Source organism: Salmo salar, chromosome ssa04, assembly GCF_905237065.1.
Source record: "Salmo salar chromosome ssa04, Ssal_v3.1, whole genome shotgun sequence".
In the NCBI taxonomy this organism is placed as follows: Eukaryota; Metazoa; Chordata; class Actinopteri; order Salmoniformes; family Salmonidae; genus Salmo; species Salmo salar.
In genome coordinates, this window is record NC_059445.1 from 19,724,137 (window position 1) to 19,750,998 (window position 26,862).

The following is a 26,862-nucleotide window of genomic DNA, read 5'->3' on the forward strand; positions in this document are numbered from 1 at the left end:
TCTCATTGAAAGCAAGTCTAAGAAGTAGTAGATCTGTTTTATGTGTGCTATTTCTATGCTTCCCTTAAGTTTTTTTGGGGGGGGCCTTTTACTTTCAGTTTTGTACACCAGCTGAAAATACCACATTTTGGTTATTGAAAAGAGATGTTACAGTGGTTTAGATGGTACAATGATTCTGTACACGATACTTGCTTGTTTGTTTTTTTACATAGTTTGCATAATTTCAGTTTATTAGAATTGTAGCAACCAGGAAATGGCTGAGCAATTTCTGCATAGTGCATCTTTAACTTAGATGACTGTGATTGTTGAGACCTAATTAGTATCGACTGTTGCAAACCTCTTAAGCTGACAGTCCCTGAAATCGGGCACTAGAGTTACTTTAAAAAATATGTATATGTTTACATTACCTATTAAGTCAGAAGACAGCCATCCAGACCATAGGACTATGTAAAGGTCCTCTGTCGAATAAACTTGTATTTGCCTCCCTCTGGTGGTCGGTTGCATCATTACATCAATTTATATCACTTTACTGCAACATTACATCAAAAGGGCAGTCCCTGATTCACTGCACAGACATCGCAAAGCAATCACTGAATTTATCTTAAGCAGGCAGATCTAAAAACATAATTTTCATAGCTCTACAATAAAGAATGCGACCTACACATTTCCTTAAACCTAAAATAAGTACAGAAGTCATTTTGTGTGTGTCTTCTTTTGCACGCTTTGTACAAAATAATAAAATGCAGTACTACAGGATATTTCTTAACGTAGCTCTTTATTAGCTAGCTACAACTGGCATGTTCACGTATCTCCAACCATGATCAACTGACCATGATCTAACCATCTGGGTGATCTTAACCAATCATAGCACAGTATGATACGGCTGTAAAATGCATCCAATTACAATTCAGTATGTTTACACATATGAATATTACACCCCCCTTCTTTTAAAACAAAATTTAAAAAATTACATATTCTAAGCGATTCTTTTGAATACATGCTCTGTAGTTTGAACTCAAGGTAACAAGTTTACAGCCTGGAACTTTTAGGGCAGCGATCCGCCCTCACCCTTTGACATTTCACAGGTCTAGGACAGCTCTGGGCGTGATCTCTCTTCCTGACCTTGTGCGATATGATGCTGAGCATGCTTCTGTGTCAGTCAACAGCTCTTGTGGTGTTGCAGGTAAGTATGGTGTATGTTGTGCTGTGTGTGTGTTTAGTCCATCACGTTCTCTTTCAGGGGAACAGTTCATCTCATCAGTGTGTTGTTCTTTTGTGTTCAGTAGGTGACAACAATTGCGGCGGTACACCGCTCCTTCTGCGGTGCGGACGTGATATGAACGTTCAGTGTCAGCTGGCTGGATGACGACTGCTGGCTTCCAGAGGCCATGCTCCTGGATTCTAACTGACTCTCCGTCGATCAGTGGTGGCAGTGGTCTAGCTGACCTATCGTAGTATCGCTTTTGTTGTTGTTGTCTCTGTGCACGTTTTTCATGCATTTCCTTGTAGCTGACGACCTCAGGTTGCAGCTGCTGGTTGGTGCTGGAAAGGATTGAGCGAAGCCTGCGGCTCATCAACAGCTGGGCTGGTGATTTGAAGTTGTCAACTGGAGTGTTGCGGTATTCAAGGAGACTGAGGTAGGGGTCTCTTGTCTGCTTTTGCTTTGTCCATGAGTGATTTAGCAATCTGCACAGATTTTTCAGCAAGGCCATTACTTTGAGGGTAATGTGGGCTTGTGGTGACGTGTGAACTCCCATGCTTTTGTGAAGGATTCAAACTAATTTGATTTGTAACAGGGCCCATTGTCAGATATTAAAGTCTCTACAATGCCATGCCTGGCAAAGGCTGCTTTCAGCTTGTGTATCACAGCTGCAGATGTGGTGCTGTGAAGCTTGTCGAGTTCGAAGTATCTGCTGTAGTAGTCCACTGTTATGATGTAGTCCTCGTTGTTCCAGGTGAACAGATCGGTTGCCACGACCTGCCAGGGTCGGTTTGGGATACAGCGAGGTAACATTGGCTCTTTGGTGTTTGAGGGGCGTCATTCAAGACAGATGGCGCATTTACCAACAATGTCCTCTATTTGATTGCACATTCCGGGCCAAAAGAAAATGTCCCGTGCTCTCTGTTTGCACTTTTCCATGCCCATGTGTCCAGCATGGATCTTTGTCAAAATATCTTCTCTGAGACTGGTAGGAATAATGATTTTCTCTCCTTTGAGAATTATTCCGTTGATCTGTGATAGTTCATCACGATGGTTCCAGAATTCTGAGACACTCTGAGGGCATTTTCTCCTTTCCTCAGGCCATCCATCCTGTATGACTTTCCTTAGCTGTGTGAGTTGTGAGTCCTTTTGTTTCTGCTCGGATCTCCTTCAGTTTTGTGTCACTAACTGGTAAGTTGCTGTACACAGTGTGCACTTGCATGTCCATGCCCTCACTGAGGCTGCTGTCCTTGTAGGTAAGAAACTTCCTGGAGAGTGTGTCTGCAACAGGGATGTCTTTGCCTGGACGGTGAGTGATTGTGAAGTCGTATTTTTGTAGTTGAAGGATCATTCTCTGTAGCCTTGGCGGGGCTGCAGCTAGTGGTTTCCTCATGATTGACTCAAGGGGCGTGTGGTCGGATTCCACAATGCCTTGTCGTCCATATACGTACATATACGTAGATTTGGAAGCGTAGCCGATGGGTTTTCCTTCTTGCAGTAGCACTGCACCTAGTCCATACTTCGACGTGTCCACTTGGAGTCTGAGCTCTTTGTTGGGGTCATAGAAGGCAAGGATTGGTCCTGGTTCTCTCGTGATCAAGTCTTTCACACTCTGGAAAGCAATGTCATGTTGCTTGTCCCAGAGAAACTCACTGGGCTGCTTTAGCAGTTGACGCAGGGGTGCATTAGCATTGGAGAGGCTGGGTGCAAACTTGGCTAAGTAGTTGACCATGCCAAGCACTGTTTCCAGCTCTGCACGGTTCTTTGGTGGCTCCATTTATTTTATGGCTGAGATCTTCTGTGGATCTGGCTCGATTCCATTTGTTGTGAGAAGATGTCCGAAGTAGCTGACCTCTGTAGCGCCGACTGTGCTCTCCTCGGGGTTGAGCCGGACTCCTCTCTCGCGGGACCTTTGCAGCATCGCGCGGAGGTTTCGTTTGTGCTCCTCTTTGGTTCGACCATAGACAAGGTTGTCGTCCACAATTGCCACAACTCCGTCGAGGCCTTCGTACACTTCGTCGATCTTTCGCTGAAACTAGTCTTGGGCTGAGATAATCCCAAAAGGCAGGCGACGGAACCTGTAGCGTCCAAACGGTGTTGAATGTTGTGAGCTTAGATGACTCTTCTGTGAGCTTGATAGCCCAGTAGCCTGATCTAGCGTCCATGACACTGAAGTAGTGTGCTCCCGCTAGCTTGTGTTTTTTTTTAATCTAAATATCAAATCATTTCTGGGTAACAATTAGGTACCTTACTGTGATTGCTTCTTTTGGACAGTTTTAATTTAAAAACAAAGAACTTCTTAGCAAAGAACAATTTCTCAAGAATTTTGCTAGGACTGTCAGTGGTCTGAGTGGGTATAGGAAAACTGAAAATGAGCTGTTATCGGCAGAGGTTTGGAACTCTTTCTTGGTCTATAGGTCGTTTTCAAGTTAAAAAAAGTATAGAGCTTTCAATTTGCCTGCTGGGAGGCAAGGAGAGACACAGCTCTGCTAAAACCATTTATGTGCCGTTTTCAAGGGATTGTTAAATAAATGTTAACTATTTGGTCATAATATCATCACCTCTTGAAGAGAATAGTCAGACCTACACATTTCTGATTATTCCATGTAAAACTTTGTACAGTTGGCTTAAACATAAGTAGACCCAAGCAATGTAGGCCTACCTTGGGAAGTTGGCTAACATGATCCCCTTTTCAACATTGTTTATAGGAGTGTTTAATCACGATTGCTGCTGACAGACATGATATATGCTACATTGATTGATGGGCCACATCAAATTGGAGAGCTAGCTAATAACATCACGTCAATATGGTTGGTTAACAAACAAACTTTCAGGTGTTAAACTAGATGGCTATATCCAGATATTGTTTGAGTTGCGTGCCATCTATAGTGGTGATGACAGTAGTCCAACTGACAACTTTACCAGGATGAGGACTTGCCGATGTCAAGCTCTTTCCAAAAGCCTAATCTCTGATGAACAAGATAAATGTTGCTTGCTTAGCTAGCCCAGGAATGAACGTGAGTCTGTAGTAACGCCTCTATTAAACTATCTATTAATTCATTTACAGCATGGTGATGTCACCATGGAAGGCCAAAACGCTATCCCACCAACACAGGCTGAAACTTCAGGCGGTCTTTTCAAACAGCTCTTACACTAAAAGGGCATTATCATCATTTTCACAATTACACAGTATTATTCCAACCTCAGTGTGGAAATATATACAAAGTAGAGGTCGACCGATTCATCGGAATGGCCGATTTTCAAGTTTTCATAACAACCGTAAATCGGTATTTTTGGACGCCGATTTGACCGATTTTTTATTTTTACTTTACACCTTTATTTAACTAGGCAAGTCAGTTAAGAACACATTCTTATTTTCAATGACGTCCTAGGAACGGTGGGTTAACTGCCTTGTTCAGGGGCAGAACGACAGATTCTTACCTTGTCAGCTCGGGGATTCAATCTTGCAACCTTACGGTTAACTAGTCCAACGCTCTAACCACCTGCTTTACATTGCACTGCACGAGGAGCCTGTCTGTTACGCGAATGCAGTAAGAAGCTAAGGTAAGTTGCTAGCTAGCATTAAACTTATCTTATAAAAAACAATCAATCAATCATAATCACTAGTTAACTACACTTGGTTGATGATATTACTAGTTTATTTAGCCTGTCCTGCGTTGCATATAATTGCTTAGGTACACGTTGCTCCAACCATAAACATCAATGCCTTTCTTAAAATCAATACACAAGTATATATTTTTAAACCTGCATATTTAGTTAATATTGCCTGCTAACATGAATTTCTTTTCACTAGGGAAAATGTGTCACTTCTCTTGCAACAGAGTCAGGGTATATGCAGCAGTTTGGGCCACCTGGCTCGTTGCGAACTGTGAAGACTATTTCTTCCTAACAAAGACAGCCGACTTCGCCAAACGGGGGATGATTTAACAAAAGCGCATTTGTGAAAAAAACGCAATCGTTGCACGACTGTACCTAACCATAAACATCAATGCCTTTCTTAAAATCAATACACAGAAGTATATATTTTTAAACGTGCATATTTAGCTAAAAGAAATCCAGGTTAGCAGGCAATATTAACCAGATGAAATTGTGTCATTTCTCTTGCGTTCATTGCACGCAGAGTCAGGGTATATGCAACAATTTGGGCTGCCCGGCTCGTTGCGAACTAATTTGCCAGAATTTTACATAATTATGACATAACATTGATGGTTGTCCAATGTAACAGGAATATTTAGATTTAGGGATGCCACCCATTAGATAAAATACGGAACGGTTCCGTATTTCACTGAAAAGAAAAACGTTTTGTTTTCGAGATGATAGTTTCCGGATTCGACCATATTAATGACCTAAGGCTCGTATTTCTGTGTGTTATTATGTTATAATTAAGTCTATGATTTGATAGACCAGCAGTCTGACTGAGCGGTGGTAGGCAGCAGCAGGCTTGTAAGCATTCATTCAAACAGCACTTTCGTGTGTTTTGCCAGCAGCTCTTCGCTGTGCTTCAAGCATCGCGCTGTTTATGACTTCAAGCCTATCAACTCCCAACATTAGGCTGGTGTAACCGATGTGAAATGGCTAGCTAGTTAGTGGGTGCGCGCTAATAGCGTTTCAAACGTCACTCGCTCTGAGACTTGGAGTAGTTGTTCCCCTTGCTCTACATGGGTAACTCTGCTTCGAGGGTGGCTGTTGTAGATGTGTTCCTGGTTCGAGCCCAGGTAGGAGCGAGGAGAGGGACGGAAGCTATACTGTTACACTGGCAATACTAAAGTGCCTATAAGAACATCCAATAGTCAAAGGTATATGAAATACAAATCGTATAGAGAGAAATAGTCCTGTAATTCCTATAATAACTACAACCTTAAACTTCTTACCTGGGAATATTGAAAACTCATGTTAAAAGGAACCACCAGCTTTCATATGTTCTCATGTTCTGAGCAAGGAACTTAAACGTTAGCTTTTTTACATGGCACATATTGCACTTTTACTTTCTTCTCCAACACTTTGTTTTTGCTTTATTTAAACTAAATTGAACATGTTTCATTATTTATTAGGCTAAATTGATTTTATTGATGTATTAAGTTAAAATAAGTGTTCATTCAGTATTGTTGTAATTGTCATTATTACAAATAAAAATAAAAAAATCGTCTGATTATCGGCTTTTTTTGGTCCTCCAATAATCAGTATCGGTATCAGCGTTGAAAAATCATAATTGGTCGACCTCTAATACAAAGCGCAGAAAGTCATGTTTTTGATGGCAATTGGCCTTTAATTTCTGTTTAGGAGGGTAATTAACCACATACCCCTCATTAACCCTCTGTTAACTTGTCATTTGAAACAGGCTTGTGTAAATACTTGTTTTAAAGACAGTAAGCCTAGGCCAGAACAAGGACACTTTTTAATATTTACCTTACTGAGTAGATGAAATAAAATATACTTTTCTGCACTATTCTTGCCAACACACTGTTGTTTCTAAACAAGTTTGCTCTTAGCTTGAAATATACAGATTTGATGTGTAAGAGCTTGGGACTACAAGGTTCTATCTGCAAAAAGATGATAATTGGCTTTTAAATTCCGAATCCTCATTGGTTTGAATGGTGTCAGCAATTTTTATCTTGTATTATTTTGAACTTAATGTATTGAGTACTATTTTAGGTAGAGAACATTGAACAGAACATGGCTATGTCAATAACTTAATGTTTGACGAAAAATGCAAATAGAACCTTTAGTCCGAAGCTCTTGTAATGGGTGTCTTCGTAAATTCACTCTGGAGTGCCAGAGTGCGCTCTGGGCGTTCGTAAATTAAGAGCGTTGTCATAAATGAGAGAACACCTCACTCTGACCATTTTTCTCGCGCTAGCAGAGCTAGTTAGGCTGTTTTTATGTTATCTAGAGTGTTGGTGACGGTAACTGTGCTGCTGACAACAATTGAATAACTTTAATGACACCCGTCATATTCAATAGGTGTTGCGCGTATGTAAATGAATCAGTTATTCTGCGCTCTGGCACACAGACGAAAGTGCTCTAAAATCGGAGTAGATAAATTCACTCTATGAACGCACCCGTATAGCAGTACCGTAATTCAAAGAACAGCGCGTCTGGCTTTTTCATTTAACTACACCCCTTGAGCTTTGACGCCAACAAATAAGAATTTATTTTCAGTGTAAACGGAAGTAGACTTGAATGTGGGTCAAAGCGAGCGCGCATGACCGGGGGGTGCACAGGGTCTGAGCGAATCGAGGAATCCGGGACAAAGAGGGGCGCGCTTTTTTTTTTAAATGGAAAAGCGTCGCGGTAGCTTTTGATAAAGAATACAACGAAGCAGCTGCTTTACAAGTGGGATGTACTGTTGAGTGCTACATCCCGAGGGGTTTGTGTTGATTGTACGGAGATTGTGACAGCTGGTTAAATTGCGTCCCTTGAGAAGGCAAGAACAAGATGTATGTCAGGAGAAGTGCAATATTATCATAAGGAGACTTATACTTGGAATACGGAGTCTAAGAGAGAGGGAGGAAGAGGGTGAGCTTGAGTTGGTTAAAAATTGATGACAAAAAGGGAGATGGTTTGTTAAAGAAGAATGGTAGAAAGTGTAAGCAGAGGGAGCTGAAGATAGGAGGAGAAATGGAAGTGAATGAGGGTGAAGTATCGGAGGTGGTAGGTGTGGTGAAGTTCTCGGAGCCCGAGGCTTGCACCGAGGGCCAGGATAAAGATGAGTCTGTGACAGTAGGAGTGAAGTTTTTGGAAAAAGTGGACCCTTGCCTTTTGGCTGATCCATTTGTGGTTTCAGGGTGGGTGAAAACAGTTGGTTTCTGTGGAATCAGTGAGGATAACCAGAAATTGTATTTTGATAGTTGTTTGTGTTTCTGCTGGTCAGAGGGAGCAGGTGCTTCGTGTTAAACGAATTGGGGCAAGAGATGTGAATTGTTTTGCTCTCAAGAAAAGGGCGCCATTGAAAGGAGTGATTACTGGGGTAGCGGTAATTGTGAAAGTTGACCAACTGAAGGGGAAGATTCCCGGTGTTTGTGATGCTCGTTGTTTAGTGCAACGCAGACAGGGTGGCGAGAGTGGTGAAACAGAGTCATTGTCTGTTCTTTTGGGTTGATGTTGAGTCTTTGCCCAACAAAGTGATGTTAGGATATGTAAGTTATCCTGTACGAGCTTTTGTGACGAATACATTACTATGTTACAGGTGTCAAGCTTATGGGCATGTGGCAGCAGTGTGTAGGAGGGAGGGTCCAAGGTGTGCAGAAGGGCATGAGACAAAGGAATGTGTAGCATTGGGGAAAGTAGTGGTATGTGTCAATTGTAGGGGTGGCCATGGGACTGGGGATCAGAAATGTCCCGTGCGAGGGGCAGGTTGAGGTTTCCAGGGTTAGAGTAGTGCAGAAGTTGGCATATGCTGAGGCAGTGAAGAAAGTAGAGGAAGATGGGTCAAGGGGGAGGAGTGGTGTGAGTAGTAGATCTGATCTTTTTTATCCTGCTGCTGAGCCACTTTACCCCTGATTTGTATGCATATAACTACCTCGTCTATCACTGATATTGTTCTTGTACATACTGTATATTTTATTTATATTGACGCTATCTATTTCTGATATTGCTACTATGCAAGTAACCATTTGGCTGTACCGTTTACACCTTCTGTAGAGACCATCCACTTAGCAAAATATTGATATATATAAAATGAATATTGATATGTGTGGTCGTAACATGATTTTGTGACATACCACAACAATATCATGTGACCGTATCAAGTGTCCACCACTTAAATATATGGAGCATGCATCTGTTTATGTACTGTACATGTGCACCTCACTCAGGTTTCAACTCAGGTTGCATGGCCTTAACTTATGTATGGAATACTATGTGATGAGTGCATGTGTAACAGTATATAAAGTATGCTAATGTACTGGTGTGAAGGCATTTGGGCAGTAATGTAAAAATACTTTAAAGTATTACTTAAGTAGTTGTCTGATCTGGCAGACTCACTAAACACAAATGTGTAGTGCAGTCTGCACAACGCATCACTGGGGGCAAACTACCTGCCCTCCAGGACACCTACACCACCCGATGTCACAGGAAGGCCAAAAAGATAATCAAGGACAACAACCACCGGAGCCACTGCCTGTTCACCCAGCTACCATCCAGAAGGCGAGGTCAGTACAGGTGCATCAAAGCTGGGACTGAGAGACTGAAAAACAGCTTCTATCTCAAGGCCATCAGACTGTTATACAGCTATCACTAACATAGAGAGGCTGCTGCCAACATACAGACTCAAATCTCTGGCCACTTTAATAAATGGATTTAAGGTATCACTAGTCACTTTAAATAATGCCACTTGAGTAATGTAGGATATGTAAACATGATTAATCTCATATGTATATACTGTATTCTATACCATCTACTGCATCTTGCCTATGCATTTCGCTACACTCACAGTAACATCTGCTAACCATGTGTATGTGACCAATAAAATTTGATTTGATTTTCATCGTTTGTAAATGATGTCTGAGTGTTGGAGTGTGCCCCTGGCTATCCATCAATAAAAAAATCATGAATTGTGCCTTCTGGTTTGCTTAATATAAGGAATTTGAAATGGTTTCTATTTTTACATTTACTTTTGATACCTATGTACATTGTGCCCCTGGCTATCCATCAATAATTACATTTATACAATTGTGCCATCTGGTTTAATATAAGGAATTTGAAATTATTTATACTTTTACTCAAGTATGACCATTTAGTACTTTTTCCACCACTGGATGTGGTTGGGGGTTATAGCATTTCTTTCACATGACCAATCAATTTAGACAAGTGTGTCTGGTTAAGCTTCATCTAATATTTAAAAAATATTTTGATCTGGACACTTTCTGTTTACTTGGAATTTCCCTTATTGTAGGCACCTACCACTTTTAGTCTTTAGCACATGACCTCATGTGAATTCTTAAAGAGATGGGTGGGGCTGGCTTCAGAGGGTGTGAACAATGCTGAATGGGTGTAGACAAAGGAGAGCTCTAGTAGGTACCAAAACAGGAGGGATCCTGAGAGGAGTGGTGTGAGTAGTAGATCTGTACCAGTACAGAGGAATAAACCAATAAGTGATATGTTTCAGTAAGATTGGATTTTTGGCATTTATAGCAATGGTTATCAACTGTACTGCAGGGATGGAACGTAAGTCACAGAACATTGAGGTTGTGATGGCAGCTGCAGAGAGGTATTTGGGTGTGTGAGACCTGACATCAGGCTGTTGGCCTGAAATAGGACTACATAGATTTAAATAGTGGAGTTTTTTTTTGTGAATATAGTTTTAGATGGTAGTGTATTTGTTGTATTATTATTATTATTACCGTTTTTTCAAGCAAAGTATAAGGTAGTTATACTCCAGTCTAGTTGGTGGCGGTAATGCAACATTTATTGGATGCCAACCGCCGTTAACCGTTATCGAAGAAGTAGTAGTAAACGGAAGTAAACAGTCACCAATAATCATTTCCACGTTAGCGGTTGTATTGTTATTTAGACGTTTATTAACATCCTGGAACTCAACATATGACTAAGTTAACTGCACAGCATTACATACTTACCCCAGGTAGTCTTTAACTCGCGTTGGAGACAGGACTTGGTTGATAGATGTTATTTAGCTAGGTAGCCGCTAATGGATAACTGTATGGGTTTTCACACTCAAATAGCCTCCGTCATGGAGGTGCTAGCGAATGCAGCCGTGGCAGAGATATGTAAGCTCGTAGACGACGACTATGCAGTGTTTCGTTTGGAAATGTCTCAAAGCCAAAAAGAAAACAGGGGATTGCGGAGGAAACTACAGCTACTGGAACTGAAGGTGTCACGGGAGCGCGCAGAGAGGACCATTAGAGAGCGCGTCCTTGCCAGTCGTCCCAGTAGTGTCAAGATCCTCGACCGATACAGAGGAATGGCAAAAGGTACATTTTGCATAAGTTGTCCCGTTCCCTTCTTGTTCAGATGTTACCCAGAATTGTGACTTGGTCAGTTTTTGGATATTATGCAATATACGCTTTGGTTGTTTTGGAGTTTTTCTTGGTCAGGTAAAACTCAGTGTCCTATTCGTAGGCTATGACATATATATATATATATATATATATAAATAAATAAAAGGCAATAAATAGGCCATGGTGGCGAAGTAAATACAATATAGCAATTAAAACACTGGAATGGTAGATTTGACAGTAGATGAGTGTGCAAAGTAGAAATACTGGGGTGCAAAGGAGCAAAATAAATAAATACAGTAGGGGAAGTGGTAGTTGTTTGGGCTATTTATAGATGGGCTATGTACAGGTGCAGTGATCTGTGAGCTGCTCTGACAGCTGGTGCTTAAAGCTAGTGAGGGAGATAAGTGTTTCCAGTTTCAGAGATTTTTGTAGTTTGTTCCAGTCATTGGCAGCAGAGAACTGGAAGGAGAGGCGGCCAAAGGAGGAATTGGCTTTGGGGGTGACAAGTGAGATATACCTGCTGGAACGCGTGCTACGGGTGGGTGCAGCTATGGTGACCAGCGAGCAGAGATAAGGCGGGGCTTTACCTAGCAGGGTCTTGTAGATGACCTGGAGCCAGTGGGTTTGGCGACGAGTATGAAGCGAGGGCCAGCCAACGAGAGCGTACAGGTCGCAGTGGTGGGTAGTATATGGGGCTTTGGTGACAAAACGGATGGCACTGTGATAGACTGCATCCAATTTGTTGAGTAGGGTGTTGGAGGCTATTTTGTAAATTACATCGCCAAAGTCGAGGATCGGTAAGATGGTCAGTTTTACGAGGGTATGTTTGGCAGCATGAGTGAAGGATGCTTTGTTGCGAAATAGGAAGCCAATTCTAGATTTAACTTTGGATTGGAGATGTTTTATGTGAGTCTGGAAGGAGAGTTTACAGTCTAACCAGACACCTAGGTATTTGTAGTTGTCCACATATTCTAAGTCAGAACCGTCCAGAGTAGTGATGCTGGACGGGCGGGCAGGTGCAGGCAGTGATCGGTTGAAGAGCATGCATTTAGTTTTACTTGTATTTAAGAGCAGTTGTAGGCCATGGAAGGAGAGTTGTACGGCATTGAAGCTCGTCTGGAGGAAAGTTTTTTTTTTGTAATTTTTTTTTATTTGAGAAAGTTATGGTGGTGCTAGAATCCATAAATTCCTTTCTGCATTAGCTATCCATCTGTTATGGTTGGACAAATGTGTTCATATTGTCTGTGTAGTTTTTTACTTTTAAGACAGGGACATTTGCTCCAGAAACATAATAATAAATAAAATAATATGCCAATGAAGTTTACTGGACTATTAAACTGGCTAACTAACCCTTTCAGGAACTTCAGTATCCCTAAGCCTTGGGTAGCAGCAGCAGATCGTTTCATCTTCTTTACCTGTGCCAAACACATTTATTCTATGAGTCTAAATCAGGGGGCGCAACTTTCACTGGGGATGGGGGGGACACGTCCCCTCCACATTCTGAAATTTCATTTTTACCCCCCCTCCAGTTTTATCATTGGAATGTGATACAAAACGAGGCAACGGTGTGCTTTAGGACCATGCGGACGCCTCCAAGTGGTCGAGTAGGATGTTTCTGCCTATTCCCCCTCGAGACTGAAAAGACTTGGCATGGGTCCTCAGATCCTGAAAAAGTTCTACAGCTGCACCATCGAGAGCATCCTGACTGGTTGCATCACTGCCTGGTATGGCAACTGCTCGGCCGCCAACCGCAAGGCACTACAGAGGGTAGTACGTATGGCCCAGTACATCACTGGGGCCAAGATTCCTGCCATCCAGGACCACTATACCAGGCGGTACCGGAGCACCAAGTCTAGGTCCAAAAGGCTTCTTAACAGCTTCTACCCCCAAGCCATAAAACTCCTGAACTAATCAAATGGCTACCCAGACTATTTGCATTGTCGTCACCCCCCCCCCCCCCCTCCCCTCTGTTATGCTGCTGCTACTCTCTGTTTATTGACTATGCATAGTCACTTTAACTCTACCTACATGTACATGTTACCTCGACTAACCTGTGCCCCCGCACATTGACTCTGTACCGGTACCCCCGTATATAGCCTCGCTACTGTTATTTAACTATCTTTAAAAAAATAAAAAATAAACACGTATATAGTTTTTACTTAACTTCTCAGCGCTGCGTGGGACGCTACCGTCCCACCCACGGTTCACACTATTCAACAGCCAGTGAAAAATCAGAGCGCCAAATTCAAAACAACAAAATGTCATAATTCAAAGTTCTCAAACATACAACTATTTTACACCATTTTAAAGATAAACCTCTCCTTAATCCAACCACATTGTCCGATTTCAAAAAGGCTTTACAGCGAAAGCATAAAGTTAGATTATGTTAGGACAGTGACAACACAAGAAAAACCACACAGCCATTTTCCAAGCAGGAGAGGGGTCACAAAAACCAGCAAATACAGCTAAAATTAAGCACTAGCCTTTGACAATCTTCATCAGATGACACTCCTAGGACTCAATGTTACACAATACATGTATGTTTTGTTCGATAAAGTTCATATTTATATCCAAAAACCCCATTTTACATTGGCGCGTGATGTTCAGAAAATATTTTTCCTCTAAAACTGCCGGTGAATTAGCACAACAATTTACAAAAATATTCATCATAAACGTTGATAAAATATTGAACTGTTATTCAAAGAATTATAGATAACCATCTCCTGAATGCAACCGCTGTGACAGATTTCAAAAAAGCTTCACGGGGAAAGCACACTTTGCAATTATCTGAGTACGGCGCTCAGAAAAATACACCTGGCAATACAGATACCCGCCATTTTGGAGTCATCTAAAATCATAAATAGCATTATAAATATTCACTTACCTTTGATCTTCATCAGAAGGCACTTCCAGGAATCCCAGGTCTACAATAAATGTTGTTTTGTTCGATAAAGTCCATAATTTATGTCCAAATACCTCCTTGTTGTTAGCGCGTTCAGTAAGCTACTCCAAATGTAGGAAGCTCGCCCAAAATTTCATGACGAAAAGTCAAAAAAAGTTATATTTACGTTCGTTGAAACATGTCAAACGTTGTATAGCATCAATCTTTAGGGCCTTTTTAACAAAACTTCAATAATATTCCAACCGGACGATTCCAATGTCTTGAAAAACGTTATGGAACACAGCTACCTCATCAAGTGAACGCGCGCCACAAAACTCATGTCATTTTCTGAGTCACCAACTTCCCGGCCTTCTTGTTCGCTCTGTGTTCACCGCAAAAGCCTGAAACAAGGTTCTAAAGACTGTTGACATCTAGTGGAAGCCTTAGGAAGTGCAAAATAAACCCTAAGTCACTGTGTGTTAGATAGGCAATGACTTGAAAAGACAACAAGCATCAGATTTCCCACTTCCTGGTTGGATTTGTCTCAGGTTTTTGCCTGCCATATGAGTTCTGTTATACTCAGACATCATTCAAACAGTTTTAGAAACTTCAGAGTGTTTTCTATCCAAATCTACTAATAATATGCAAATATTTGGGCCCGAGTATTAGGCAGTTTACTCTGGGCACGTTTTTCATCCGAAATCGAAAATACTGCCCCCTATACCTTGACAGGTTAACACTTATTTGTATTGTTGGTTAAGGGCTTAGAAGTAAGCATTTTACTGTAAGGTTACACCTGTTGTATTCGGCGCAATTTGATTTGGAGTGTATCTGACTGGATTAAAAAAAGGTGCGTCACGCCCACTTCTAAAAATCAATATTAACGTTAGCTGCTGGCTGCATAACATTAGCTAGATATGGTTATCTAGCTAGTCTACTATAGCTATAGATTGGATCGTTCTACCTAATTTTGGACAACGACTAAACTGCTTTTATAACGGCTTTTATTAACACATACTGTTTTCCATGAAAATGTGTGTTCGCTCTCTCTTGAGGCAGGCAGGAGAAGATTGTTTACACTAGATAATACATCCACAAAGTCAGGTCCCACAGAACGTGAGCGGAGGCAAATTGCGAGTCAAACAATGGTTAATGCTATCCGAAATAATTGTGGCGTCCTAACCATTTTAACTGTCAACTTCAATTGGGTAGGGCCGTCCCAATGATCCATATAGCAAGGACAGCCAAACAACGAGGTCACAGAGTTTCTAAACCGAGACGCAACATTGCGAGACTTCCGGGAACCCTTGCGAAGCAGAACAAACAGACCAGGCCGGGGTTTGAGAAGTCGATTAGAGAACAAAAACAACTTTAGATTAAAGTAGTGTCTTTGACATGGCACATGTGCAGTTCGGAGCGAGACCACCGTTAGAACCGATGACATGTTTCTGTGCATGAGTAAAGCTAGCCAACGTTGCAGTGACATCGCCTACAACCGTGATCAGGGATTTCTATTGGCGAAACAGTTGTTGCCTATCTCCATACTGTACGGTCTTTGACGAGGTGCTGGAGCAACCAAACCAGTTGTTGAGAGGCGTGGTTGATGAGGCTCTATAGGCTCTAGCTAGGAGACCACTGTGACTGACAAGTGAATCCACCTGGCACAGTAAGTGTGGGGGCTAAGGCGTCACTAGACAAAAAGAGGAAAATAGTCTGAAATTGGGTGAGGTACTATGTAAGCTTGTCCAATAAGAAACGGCTGCATTCTTTTCAGTTGAAAACATTTTTCTATGACATGAACTAATGAATATGTCTGGTAAACGCATTTGTTGCTGTTGCTGCTGCTGCTTGGAAGGTGTTGAAAAGTACTGGGGCAAATGCTGTCTCGCCACACGTTTTCCGGCAGGTCGGGCTGGCCCTAGCCTTTTGGGGGCCCTACGCAAAAGTTAAGGCAGAGAACATTTTAGAGTTAATTTCCTGCAATTCTACACATTTTGCCATGGGGTACATAGAAAATGTTTTCAAAATGCATACTTCCTCCAGATTGCAAAGTGGTGTGTGCAGCGCTGATGAAGCCTGCCTTTCCGTTGTCACATTTTGTGGTATACCTCATAACCTGGCCGGTGAGTGCCTTCAGAATGTATTCATACCCCTTGGCTTATTCCACATTTTGTTGTGTTACAGCATGGATTTCATTCTAATTGTTTCTCACCAATCTACACACTACCACATAATGACAAAATGAAAACATATTTTTAGAAACTTTAGCAAATTTATTAGAATTGAAATACAAAAATATCACATTTACATAAGTATTCACACCCCTGAGTCAATACTTTGTAGATTTACCATTGGCAGCGATGACAGCTGTGAGTCTTTCTGGGTAAGTCTCTGAAAGCATTCCACACCTGGATTGTGCAACATTTTCCTATTTATTCTTTTCAAAATTCTTCAAGCTCTGTTAAATAGGTTGTTATTGCTAGACAACCATGTTCAGTTCTTCTTGCCATAGATTTACGTAAATTTAACGCAGCCACTCAGGAACATTCACTGTCTTCTTGGTAAGCAACTCCAGTGTAGATTTGTCCTTGTGTTTTAGGTTATTGTCCTGCTGAAAGGTGAATTAATCTCCCTGTGTCTGTTGGAAAGCAGACTGAACCAGATTTTCCTGTAGGATTTTGCCTGTGCTTAGCTCCATTAAGTGTGGTTTTTTTTCTCCTAAAAAAAATCCCCTGTCCTTACAATAATTCCCATAACATGATTCAGACACCACTATGCTTGAAAATATGGAGTGGTACTCGGGACAAAAAGGGAATTGCTTTGCCACATTTTTTTGTAGTATTAGTGCTTTGTTGCAAACATTGTGCATATTTTGGAATATTTTTGTTTCTGTACAAGCTTCCTTCTTTTCATTCTTGTCATTTATATTAGTATTGTGGAGTAACTACAATGTTGTTGATCCATCCTCAGTTTTCTCCTATCACAACCATTAAACTCAGTAACTGTTTTAAAGTCAGTTGGAATCATGGTGAAATCCATAAGCGGTTTCCTTACTCTCTGGCAACTGAGTTAGGAAGGACACCTGTATCTTTGTAGTGACTGGATGTATTGATACACCATTCAAAGTGTAATTAATAACTTTGCCGTGCTCAAAGGGATATTCAATGCCATTTTTTTATATAGGTATTGGAAAACCTCCCTGGTCTTTGTGGTTGAATCTGTGTTTTAAATTCACTGCTCGACTGAGACCTTACAGATAATGTGTTGAGTACAGAGATGAGGTAGTCATTCAAAAATCATGTTAAACACTATTATTGCACACAGATTGAGTCCATGCAACTTATTGTGACTTGTTAAGAAAATGTTTACTCCTGAACTTATTTATGCTTGAATACTTATTACTTAACCTTTTTATTTAATTAGTATGTTTACATTTTTTAGCATAATTCCACTTTGACATTATGGGGTATTATTTGTAGGCCAGTGACCCCCAAAGATCCAAATTTAGACCATTTTAAATTCAGGCTGTAACACAACAAAATGTGGAAAAAGTCAAGGGGTGTCAATACTTTCTCAAGGCACTCTATACTTTTTTTTGGTGGGGGGGGGGGGGGCACTAGTGGATGGCCCCCTGAGCAACTGCTTATGTCACTTACGCCTGGGGCCGGGTATGATGTAATAGTTCCCCTGATTACTTAGCTATCTTGCAAAAAAATGTATTTACCAGGCAGGTCAATTATGAAAAATTATTCTAACACAAAGACACTATCATATTCTAACCTGATTCTTGAGTTACTGAATTTCTTATTGTCATACTCAATAAAAAATAATGTGATGCATGGAACACAATCAATCAATCAATAAATAGTATATCAAGAAGTTATGAGAAGGGACATCCTTGCCACTTGTAGACAGTGTCATGTGTACAATATAGCGTTGAGCATTGACAGTAGCTAACCTAACCACCTCTTTTCCCCCAATCACTCTCTCAGGTGAAGGACATCTCACTGGAGGTCACAGGAGCTTTGTGAAGCCAGCGGGACACAACACATGGAGAGATGACCAACCAATCACTGTTGATGAGGGGAGTGGAACCTCAACCCAGGAAGTTATCGTGATAGAGGTTAGTGTCATAATGTAACATTAACAATGACAGTACATCAAATGTGGCCCGTTTTATTTCAGAAATGCTGCCCTCAGCTATTCATTTATTTGCCATAGGGGACTTTGTGAGACTACAGTACCACATTGTTATCCAATTCAACTCATGTACCGATAATAACCTCCTCTCTTCTTGTCAGTCTGCAGATGCAGAGGCTGCAGGTCCTGGGGTCAAGCAGGAGAGGACTAAAGGAGAGAAGGAACCACGGCACAGCAGAGACATCCAGACTGAAGCAGCGGCTGGAGTGGCACCCACTGTAGCCACGGAGGACCTCGCCGCCGTGCCCCAGGCCAGGACCAGACGCAGCATCATGGAGGTCAGTGGAACGCCGAACGCCGTCCTCAAGTCAGAGACAGACACCGAGACTTTAACTGTAACACACAGGCTTTTACACACAGGATCTGACCCAGAGAGACTGGGGCTGTGGAGACTGGGCTGTCCTCCTTCTCCTGGCTCAAAGTATTTACCGCTATTTCACCAGAGCCAGAGGACGGTTAATTCCCGTGGAGATGATGGTGACACGTTAGACACTGGTGGTGATGATCCGTCTTGTTCTTACACTACAGAGATGGACCCTGGCAATATATCCTTGGATTTAGAGACACAGACTGATCTGTCTAGAGGGGACTGGAACCAGTACAGTAGTAGTGTATACTCTGAAGGGTGCCTAGAAAAGAAAGGTGAGGGTTTAGTCGTAGATGAGGTGACTGTAAAATTGGAGGGTGACGTTCCTCCCACATGGAAAGGTCACCTAGGAGACGGACACTCGCAGGGCAGAGATTTCTTAGATTACAGGGAAAGCTTAGAGACGAATCCAAATGTCGCCACCCACTCCCTTGTACACGCGTTCAAGGATCACGACCCAGTGTCCACGTCAATGGCACCTTCCGATTCACACAGCCACATCCTTTTCGATCAGGTATTGAACTCAAACGACAGGGCTACAGCCCAGGCTCAGGGAGGGGGAGCCACATCAGGCAATAGTAAAGAGAAACGGTTCCTCTGCATGTTCTGTAACAAAGGCTTCAGCTGCCCGCAGAAGGTGGAGATCCACAAGCGGGTCCACACTGGAGAGAAACCCTATAGCTGTACCCAGTGTCATGTGTGCTTCGCCCAGGCTGGTGACCTGAAAAGGCACCAGAGGGTCCACTCAGGGGAGAAACCCTACAGCTGCCCCCAGTGTGATAAGCGGTTCTCCCGCCAGGACCAGCTGAAGAGGCACAATATGGTCCATACGCGAGAGAGGCCGTTCGCCTGTATGCACTGCGGGAAGAGGTTCTCAGAGAGGAGCTACCTCAGGATACACCAGCAGAAAAACCATTCCACTCAATAGCTTCTGACGTTTATGTCAAACCCTGCATTAAAGACAAATATACATTCTCACGGTTGTCAGCAGAAAAGATCCACAGATACATTTGGAATAACAAGGGTAACAGATTTTAGTGTTGAACATTCCTGGGTAGAATATTGCATCCAGACATTGTGTGATATATATATATATAAGGCATATATAAGCCTTAAAAGTATGTTACATATTGTGTTTGTACTGTGTAGGCTATATGATGTTCACAAATGTCTATTTCATTACTTCTATTAAACTACAAAATGTTTTTCCAATACATTTTTAATGAGAAAATGTATGCAAGTTATACATTTTTTTTGTTGAGACGTGTACATGTGGTTTTCATATGGTGTACTTAAAACTGGTTTGTTTAATAAACACAAAATGGGACTTTTTATTCTAAGACTTTCATTGAGACTCTCTTTAGTGTCCATCACATCTGATCTCACCCTATTCTGCATACACCCAACAGTGCTTTATAACCAATATACACTTAAATATAAATAAATATACTTACACACGAACAAAGTAGTTACACTTACTGTACAGTTCAGAATAGGTTAGTCAAGTTTGTCTGATGACTTTTGACTTATCATAGCTGACTCATATTTACCCACAACATCATTTATGTCCACCATGATGGGTTTAACAACAATGAAGTCATTCTGTAACTACAGTATAGGACTCAAACGTAGTGGGGATGGGTAAACACTCCATGTTGAAAGTGTGTTTATCTGTGTGTACATACCTGAGGGAGAGTATGACTGTGTAATCTGTATCACCTGTCTCTTCCAGGAGGAGGGGTGTGAGGAGGGTCTTGGGAACCCTGAGGGGACCATGGTCATGGAGGACAACCAGACTACACCTCCTCCTGAACCCACAGAGGAACCAGCTGAGCAGCACAGGACCACACACAGTCTCACTGAGGTGAGCCCACTGTGAACTACTGTGTGAATGGTATTAGGTCAGAGCTCGTATCCACAAAGCCTCTCAGAGTCGGAGTGCTCTTGTCTTAAGTGTGGGACCATACGTTTGAATTATCAAACCATGAAAGTGTGTAAAGTAATCAAAAACTAACATGTTTGCATAGTACTCATAGCAATCCCTCATTGCCCAATCAGGAGATGCTTCATAGCAGGGTGCTCATATCAGATTTCTTGATCCAACATCCTCTCACTCTGTATCTCTTACAGTCAGTAGACATGGAGGATTGGAAGCCTGATCTGCTGCTGGTCAAAGAGGAGACAATAGAAGACGGACCAGAGAGCATTGATCTGCTGAGTGGACTAAAGATGGGGGAGCAAGGTAAGGGAGAAATAATTATAGCATAGAGCAACTTATGTTTGCATACAAAAACACACATCTTAACTTGACCAGGTAATTGACCCCAAAAAAATCCATATGCAGCGTTCGCTTCCATGTTTGTAGTCTATTTTCTAACCTCCTTCTGCAGGTGGTTGGCTGGAGGCTAACAGAAGAGACTGGGTGGCCGCCTTGGATTTCCAGACCCCAACGGGTGCAGCCAAGGGCCCAGGGGACAACATTACTGAGCAGGCCAGGACCAGAGGCGACATGGTGGAGGTCAGTGGATGGGACAGCGTCCTCAACTCTGGGCTGGGGAACAACACTGTTAATCACAACCAGAAAAAGACAGTTGAACACAAAACAACAACCGAACCTAGTCTCCATGAAAACAGATTGGCTGACAGCAGGATGAGGCGTAGCTATGCTGACTGACTTGGTTATTTTTGTATTATGGCAGAGACTGAGTTTCCCTTATCAGTCGAACCAAAAAATATTTCACTCTTGAATCAACACATATGGACATTGTTTCATAATAAACTCCAATGGCTCCATTTTGTTAGGTACTTGACTGTGGTTAACATTTTATAATGTCATGTTTCTGTGTACAGCAGTTTCTTATCTAAACTTGTATGCTTTTCTGTTCAATTTGTGTTTACAGTCTGCAGTCCATGAGGACCTGCTGATATCTGGTGTTGCTGACATGAGAGACTGGACCTCTGAGATGGGTGGTCACAAACCCTGGCCCCGGATCAAAACCCTGGATCTGGAGCCATCACTCTTCCTTCCCGAGTCGGAAGGAGGACCCAACCGTGAGGGACAGAGACTCCACCACCACACAGAACACAACCAGTGGACAGGAGGACTGAACAACCTCAGTCCTGGTGGTCATCAGAGAGACAGAGGCTCCAGTCAGGGATCCAGTCTGCAGTCTGGGGCTGATAGAGATAGACCCTCCTGTTCTTATGATACAAACACCACAGTATCCATGATGAACAGAGTAGGTCACCCTGGGCTTCAGCCTTCACAGAGAGTGACGGGAGCCCCCCCTGGTGGTAGTCTATCAGCAAGTCGGTCTTCTCCTTCAGGGCCTCGTCCAATGCCTGGTGACTTGGTTCATAGAAGGTCTGGGCCTGGGTCTAGCCTTCCTCAATTACCTCAGGTTTACCCCACCAATACAGACAGGGTCCGGGTGGGCGTTCACCATAAGAGGTACCTAGCCTATAACACAGCACACAATCCCAACAACACCCAAACAATGGCTAGAGGTCAAGGAGGGAGCTCAAAAACTCTTGATTCTACCTCCTCTGGTGTCATTGGGTTACAATGTGGGAGGCCGAGCGTTAGGACGGACGCCGACAAGCCGTATGCCTGCCCCACGTGTGGGAAGCGCTTTGCTGAGGCAAGGTATGTGAAGCAGCACCAGACTGTTCACACCAAGGAGAGCTTCAAGTGCAAATTATGTCACAAGAGCTTCTCCTTCCTGAGTAGCCTTATCAGACATAGGAGTGTCCACAATGGGGAGAAATCATAACAGTGTGGCTTGAGATGTACACAGGGATGTCTTTATCTGACATATTATAGTTATCGTGTGAAGTGTCTTGGGATAAGAGGGTAATTAACCACATACCCCTCGTTAACCCCTTTAACTTTAATTAGAAACAGGCTTGCATTAATACCTGTTTTTAGAGAGATAGTAAACCTAGGCTAGCACAAGTATAGTTTAATATTCTCTGGTCTGATGAAACCAAGATTGAACTCTTTGGCCTGAATGCTAAGTGTCACGTCTGGAGGACACCTGGCACCATCCCTACAGTAAAGAATGGTGGTGGCAGCATCATGCTGTGGGAATGTTTTTCAGTGGCAGGGACTGGGAGACTAGTTAGGATTGAGGCAAAGATGAACGGAGCAAAGTACAGAGAGATCCTTGATGAAAACCTGCTCCAGAGCACTCAGGATCTCAGACTGGGGCGAAGGTTCATCTTCCAACAGGACAATGACCCTAAGCACACAGCCAAGACAACGCAGGAGTGGCTTCAGGACAAGTCTGAATGTTCTTGAGTGGCCCAGCCAAGGCCCGGACTTGAACCTGATCAAACATTTCTGGAGAGACCTGAAAATAGCTGTGCAGCAACGCTCCCCATCCAACCTGACAGAGCTTGAGAGGATCTGAAGAGACGAATGGGAGAAACTCCCCAAATACAGGTGTGCCAAGCTAGTAGCGTTATACCCAAGAAGACTCAAGGCTATAATCGCTTCCAAATGTGCTTTAACAAAGTACTGAGTAAAGGGTCTGAATACTTGTGTAAATGTGATATTTCAGTTATATATTTTTAATAAATTAGCAATAGTTTCTAAAAACCTGTTTTTGCTTTGTTATTATGGGGGATTGATGAAGGAACATTTTTTAAATACATTTTAGAATAAGGCTGTAATGTAACAAAATGTGGAAAAATACTTTCCGAAGGCACTGTAACTCGAAGCCAGAAAGAAAATAGGGCATTGCGGAGGAAACTACAGCTACTGGAACTGAAGGTGGCACGATAGTGCGTCCCCGCCAGTTGTCCCAGTACTGTCAAGATCCTCGACTGATACAGTGGAATGGCAAGAGGTACATTTTGCAGAAGACCGTGGCTGCGGTGCATGTCACCCCGTTCCCCTCTGTGCATGTGTTACTTTCGATTTGTTAACAACATATGGGTCTTGGACAGTTGGATAGTATGTAATAATTCACCAGATTACTTAACTAGATATCTTGCGCAGACACAATATCATATCCTAACCAGATTCTTGATTTACTGCATTTCCTATTATTTACTCAGTGAAAATAATGTGATACATGGAACATAATACATCGATCAATAAATAGTATATCAAGAAGTTATGAGAAGTGTTACCTTACATCCTTTCCAATTCTAGACAGTGTCAATAGTGTACAATATACTGTTGAGCATTGACAGTTGTTAACCTAACCACCTCTTTTACCCTAATCACTCTCAGGTGAAGGACATCTCACTGGAGGCCTCAGTGGGACACACTACATGGAGAGATGACCAACCAATCACTGTTGATGAGGGGAGTGGAACCTCAACCCACCAAGTTATCGTGATAGAGGTTAGTTTAATAGTGTTGCATAAAATATGACAGTTACTTTGTAAATCTAATGTGGCCAGTTTTTCAGAAAGGCTCCCCTCAGCTATTCATTTGTTTACATGTACATCCTTATCTATCTGCCATAGGGGAGCTTGTGAGACTTCCTCAAATCAAATCAAATGTTATTGGTCACATACACGTGTTTAGCAGATGTTATTGCGGGTGTAGTGAAATGCTTGTGTTTCTTGCTCCAACAGTGCAGTAATATCTAACAAGTAATATCTAACAATTTCACAACATATACACAATGCACACGTCTAAGTAAAGGAATGGAATTAAGAATATATAAATATATGGACGAGCAATGTCAGAGGGGCATAGACTAAGATACAGTAGAAAAGAATACAGTATATAGAGTTGATGTCGGAAGTTAACATACACCTTAGCCAAAAACATTTAAACTCAGTTTTTCACAATGCCTGGCATTTAATCCTAGTAAAAATGTCCTGTTTTAGGTCAGTTAGGATCACCACTTTATTTTAAGAATGTGAAATGTCAGAATAATAGTAGAGAGAATTATTTATTTCAGCTTTTATTTCTTTCATCACATTCTCAGTGGGTCAGAAGTTTACATACATTCAATTAGTATTTGGTAGCATTGCCTTTAAATTGTTTAACTTGGGTCAAACGTTTCAGGTAGCCTTCCACAAGCTTCCCACAATAAGTTGGGTGAATTTTGGCCCATTCCTCCTGACAAAGCTGGTGTAACGGAGTCAGGTTTGTAGGCCTCCTTGCTCGCACACGCTTTTTCAGTTCTGCCCACAAATTTTCTATAGGATTGAGGTCAGGGCTTTGTGATGGCCACTCCAATACCCTGACTTTGTTGTCCATAGGCCATTTTGACACAACTTTGGAAGTATGCTTGGGGTCATTGTCCATTTGGAAGACCCATTTGTTACCAAGCTTTAACTTCCTGACTGATGTCTTGAGATGTTGCTTCAATATATCCACATAATTGTCCTCCCTCATGATGCCATCTATTTTGTGAAGTGCACCAGTCCCTCCTGCAGCAAAGCACCCCCACAACATGATGCTGCCACCCCCGTGCTTCACGGATGGGATGGTGTTCTTCTGCTTGCAAGTCTCCCCCTTTTTCCTTCAAACATAACAATGGTCATTATGGCCAAACAGTTCTATTTTTTGTTTCATCAGACCAGAGGACATTTCTCCAAAAAGTACGATCTTTGTCCCCATGTGCAGTTGCAAACCGTAGTCTGGCTTTTTTATGGCGATTTTGGAGCAGTGGCTTCTTCCCTGCTGAGCGATCTTTCAGGTCATGTCAATATAGGACTTGTTTTACTGTGGATATAGATACATTTGTACCTGTTTCCTCCGGCATCTTCACAAGGTCCTTTGCTGCTGTTCTGAGATTGATTTGCAGTTTTTGCACCAAAGTACGTTCATCTCTAGGAGATAGAACGCATCTCCTTCCTGAGCGGTATGACGGCTGCGTGGTCCCATGGTGTTTATACTTGTGTGCTATTGTTTGTTCAGATGAACGTGGTGCCTTCAGGCATTTGGAAATTGCTCGCAAGGATGAACCAGACTTGTGGAGGTCTACAATTGTTTTCTGAGGTCTTGGCTGATTTCTTTTGATTTACCCATGATGTCAAGAAGAGGCACTGAGTTTGAAGGTAGGCCTTGAAATTCATCCGCAGGAACACCTCCAATTGACTCAAATGATGTCAATTAGCCTATCAGAAGCTTCTAAAGCCATGACATAATTTTCTGGAATTTTCCAAGCTGTTTAAAGGCACAGTCAACTTAGTGTATATAAACTTCTGACCCACTGGAATTGTGATACAGTGAATTATAAGTGAATTACAAAGCTTGAGTGACAGTTGAGTTCAACCATTGGGATAAAAATTCTCGTGACAAGATAGAACCTGTTTTTCAGTCTCTCGGTCCCAGCTTTGATTCACTTGTACTGACCTCACTTTCTGGATGATACCTGGGTGAACAGGCAGTGGCTTGGGTGGTTGTTGTCCTTGATTATCTTTTTGGCCTTTCTGTGACATCGGGTGCTGTAGGTGTCCTGGAGGGCAAGCAGTTTGCCCCCGGTGATGCGTCGGGCAGACCATACCACCCTCTGGAGAGTCCTGTGGTTGCGGACGGTGCATTTGCCGTACCAGGTGGTGATACAGCCCGACAGGATGCTCTCAATTGTGCATCTGTAAAAGTTAGTGAGAGTTTTAGGTGCCAAGACAAATTTCTTCAGCCTCCTGAGGTTGAAGAGGTGCAGTTGCGCCGCCTTCACCACACTGTCTGTGTGGGTGAACCATTTCAGTTTTTCAGTGGTGTGTACACAGAGGAACTTGAAGCTTTCCACCTTCTCCACTGCGGTCCTGTCGATGTGGATAGGGGGATGCTCCCTCTGCTGTTTTCTGAAGTCCACGATCATCTCCTTTGTTTTCTTGACGTTGAGTGAGAGGTTATTTTCCTGGCACCACACTCCCAGAGCCCTCACCTCCCTGTGGGCTGTCTCGTAGTTCTTAGTAATCAAGCCTACTACTGTTGTATCGTCTGCAAACTTGATAATTGAGTTGGAGGCGTGCATGGCCACGCAGTCATGGGTGAACAGGGAGTACAGGAGGGGGGCTGAGCACGCACCCTTGTGGGGCCCCAGTGTTGAGGATCAGCGAAGTGGAGGTGTTGTTTCCTACCTTCACTACCTGGGGGCGGCCTGTCAGGAAGTCCAGGACCCAGTTCATACCCAGGTCCTTGAGCTTAATGATGAGCTTGGAGGGTACTATGGTGTTGAATGCTGAGCTATAGTCAATGAACAGCATTCTTACATAGGTATTCCTCTTGTCCAGATGGGATAGGGCAGTGCCAGTGCGATGG

The 26,862-nt window shown here is 42.5% G+C and overlaps 3 protein-coding genes across 5 annotated transcripts in view; all 3 read left to right on the forward strand.

Annotated features, from left to right (window-relative positions):
* LOC106602512 (zinc finger protein 69 homolog) overlaps nucleotides 1-26,862 on the forward strand; it is a 506,109-nt gene that overhangs the window by 413,049 nt on the left and 66,198 nt on the right. The gene's annotated exons all lie outside the window — the stretch shown is intronic.
* Nucleotides 10,307-20,507, forward strand: LOC106602430 (zinc finger and SCAN domain-containing protein 22-like). 2 transcript variants are annotated; one of them, XM_045717567.1, is made up of 4 exons: nucleotides 10,319-11,151; nucleotides 18,052-18,182; nucleotides 18,361-18,537; nucleotides 20,359-20,507. In XM_045717567.1, the coding sequence occupies exons 1-4, from the start codon at nucleotides 10,869-10,871 to the stop codon at nucleotides 20,503-20,505; spliced, it is 738 nt and encodes a 245-aa protein (XP_045573523.1). In that variant the 5' UTR covers nucleotides 10,319-10,868; the 3' UTR covers nucleotides 20,506-20,507. The 2 variants fall into 2 exon arrangements, with proteins under 2 accessions (XP_014050542.1, XP_045573523.1); XM_014195067.2 differs by lacking the exon at nucleotides 20,359-20,507 and having other exon boundaries at nucleotides 10,307-11,151; nucleotides 18,361-19,960.
* On the forward strand, nucleotides 20,751-22,815 carry LOC106602467 (zinc finger protein 233-like). The gene is made up of 3 exons (XM_014195136.2): nucleotides 20,751-20,868; nucleotides 21,017-21,144; nucleotides 21,527-22,815. The coding sequence occupies exons 1-3, from the start codon at nucleotides 20,766-20,768 to the stop codon at nucleotides 22,397-22,399; spliced, it is 1,104 nt and encodes a 367-aa protein (XP_014050611.2). The 5' UTR covers nucleotides 20,751-20,765; the 3' UTR covers nucleotides 22,400-22,815.

Excerpts from the sequence above, each read along its gene's own strand:
- LOC106602467 (XM_014195136.2), top strand. The coding sequence starts at position 20,766 with ATGGAGGATTGGAAGCCTGATCTGCTGCTGGTCAAAGAGGAGACAATA. Across the intron at positions 20,869-21,016 it reads ACTAAAGATGGGGGAGCAAG|GTGGTTGGCTGGAGGCTAAC; the intron begins GTAAGGGAGAAA and ends CTCCTTCTGCAG. Across the intron at positions 21,145-21,526 it reads CCAGAGGCGACATGGTGGAG|TCTGCAGTCCATGAGGACCT; the intron begins GTCAGTGGATGG and ends TTGTGTTTACAG.
- LOC106602430 (XM_014195067.2), top strand. The coding sequence starts at position 10,869 with ATGGATAACTGTATGGGTTTTCACACTCAAATAGCCTCCGTCATGGAG. Across the intron at positions 11,152-18,051 it reads ATACAGAGGAATGGCAAAAG|GTGAAGGACATCTCACTGGA; the intron begins GTACATTTTGCA and ends TCACTCTCTCAG. Across the intron at positions 18,183-18,360 it reads AGGAAGTTATCGTGATAGAG|TCTGCAGATGCAGAGGCTGC; the intron begins GTTAGTGTCATA and ends TCTTCTTGTCAG.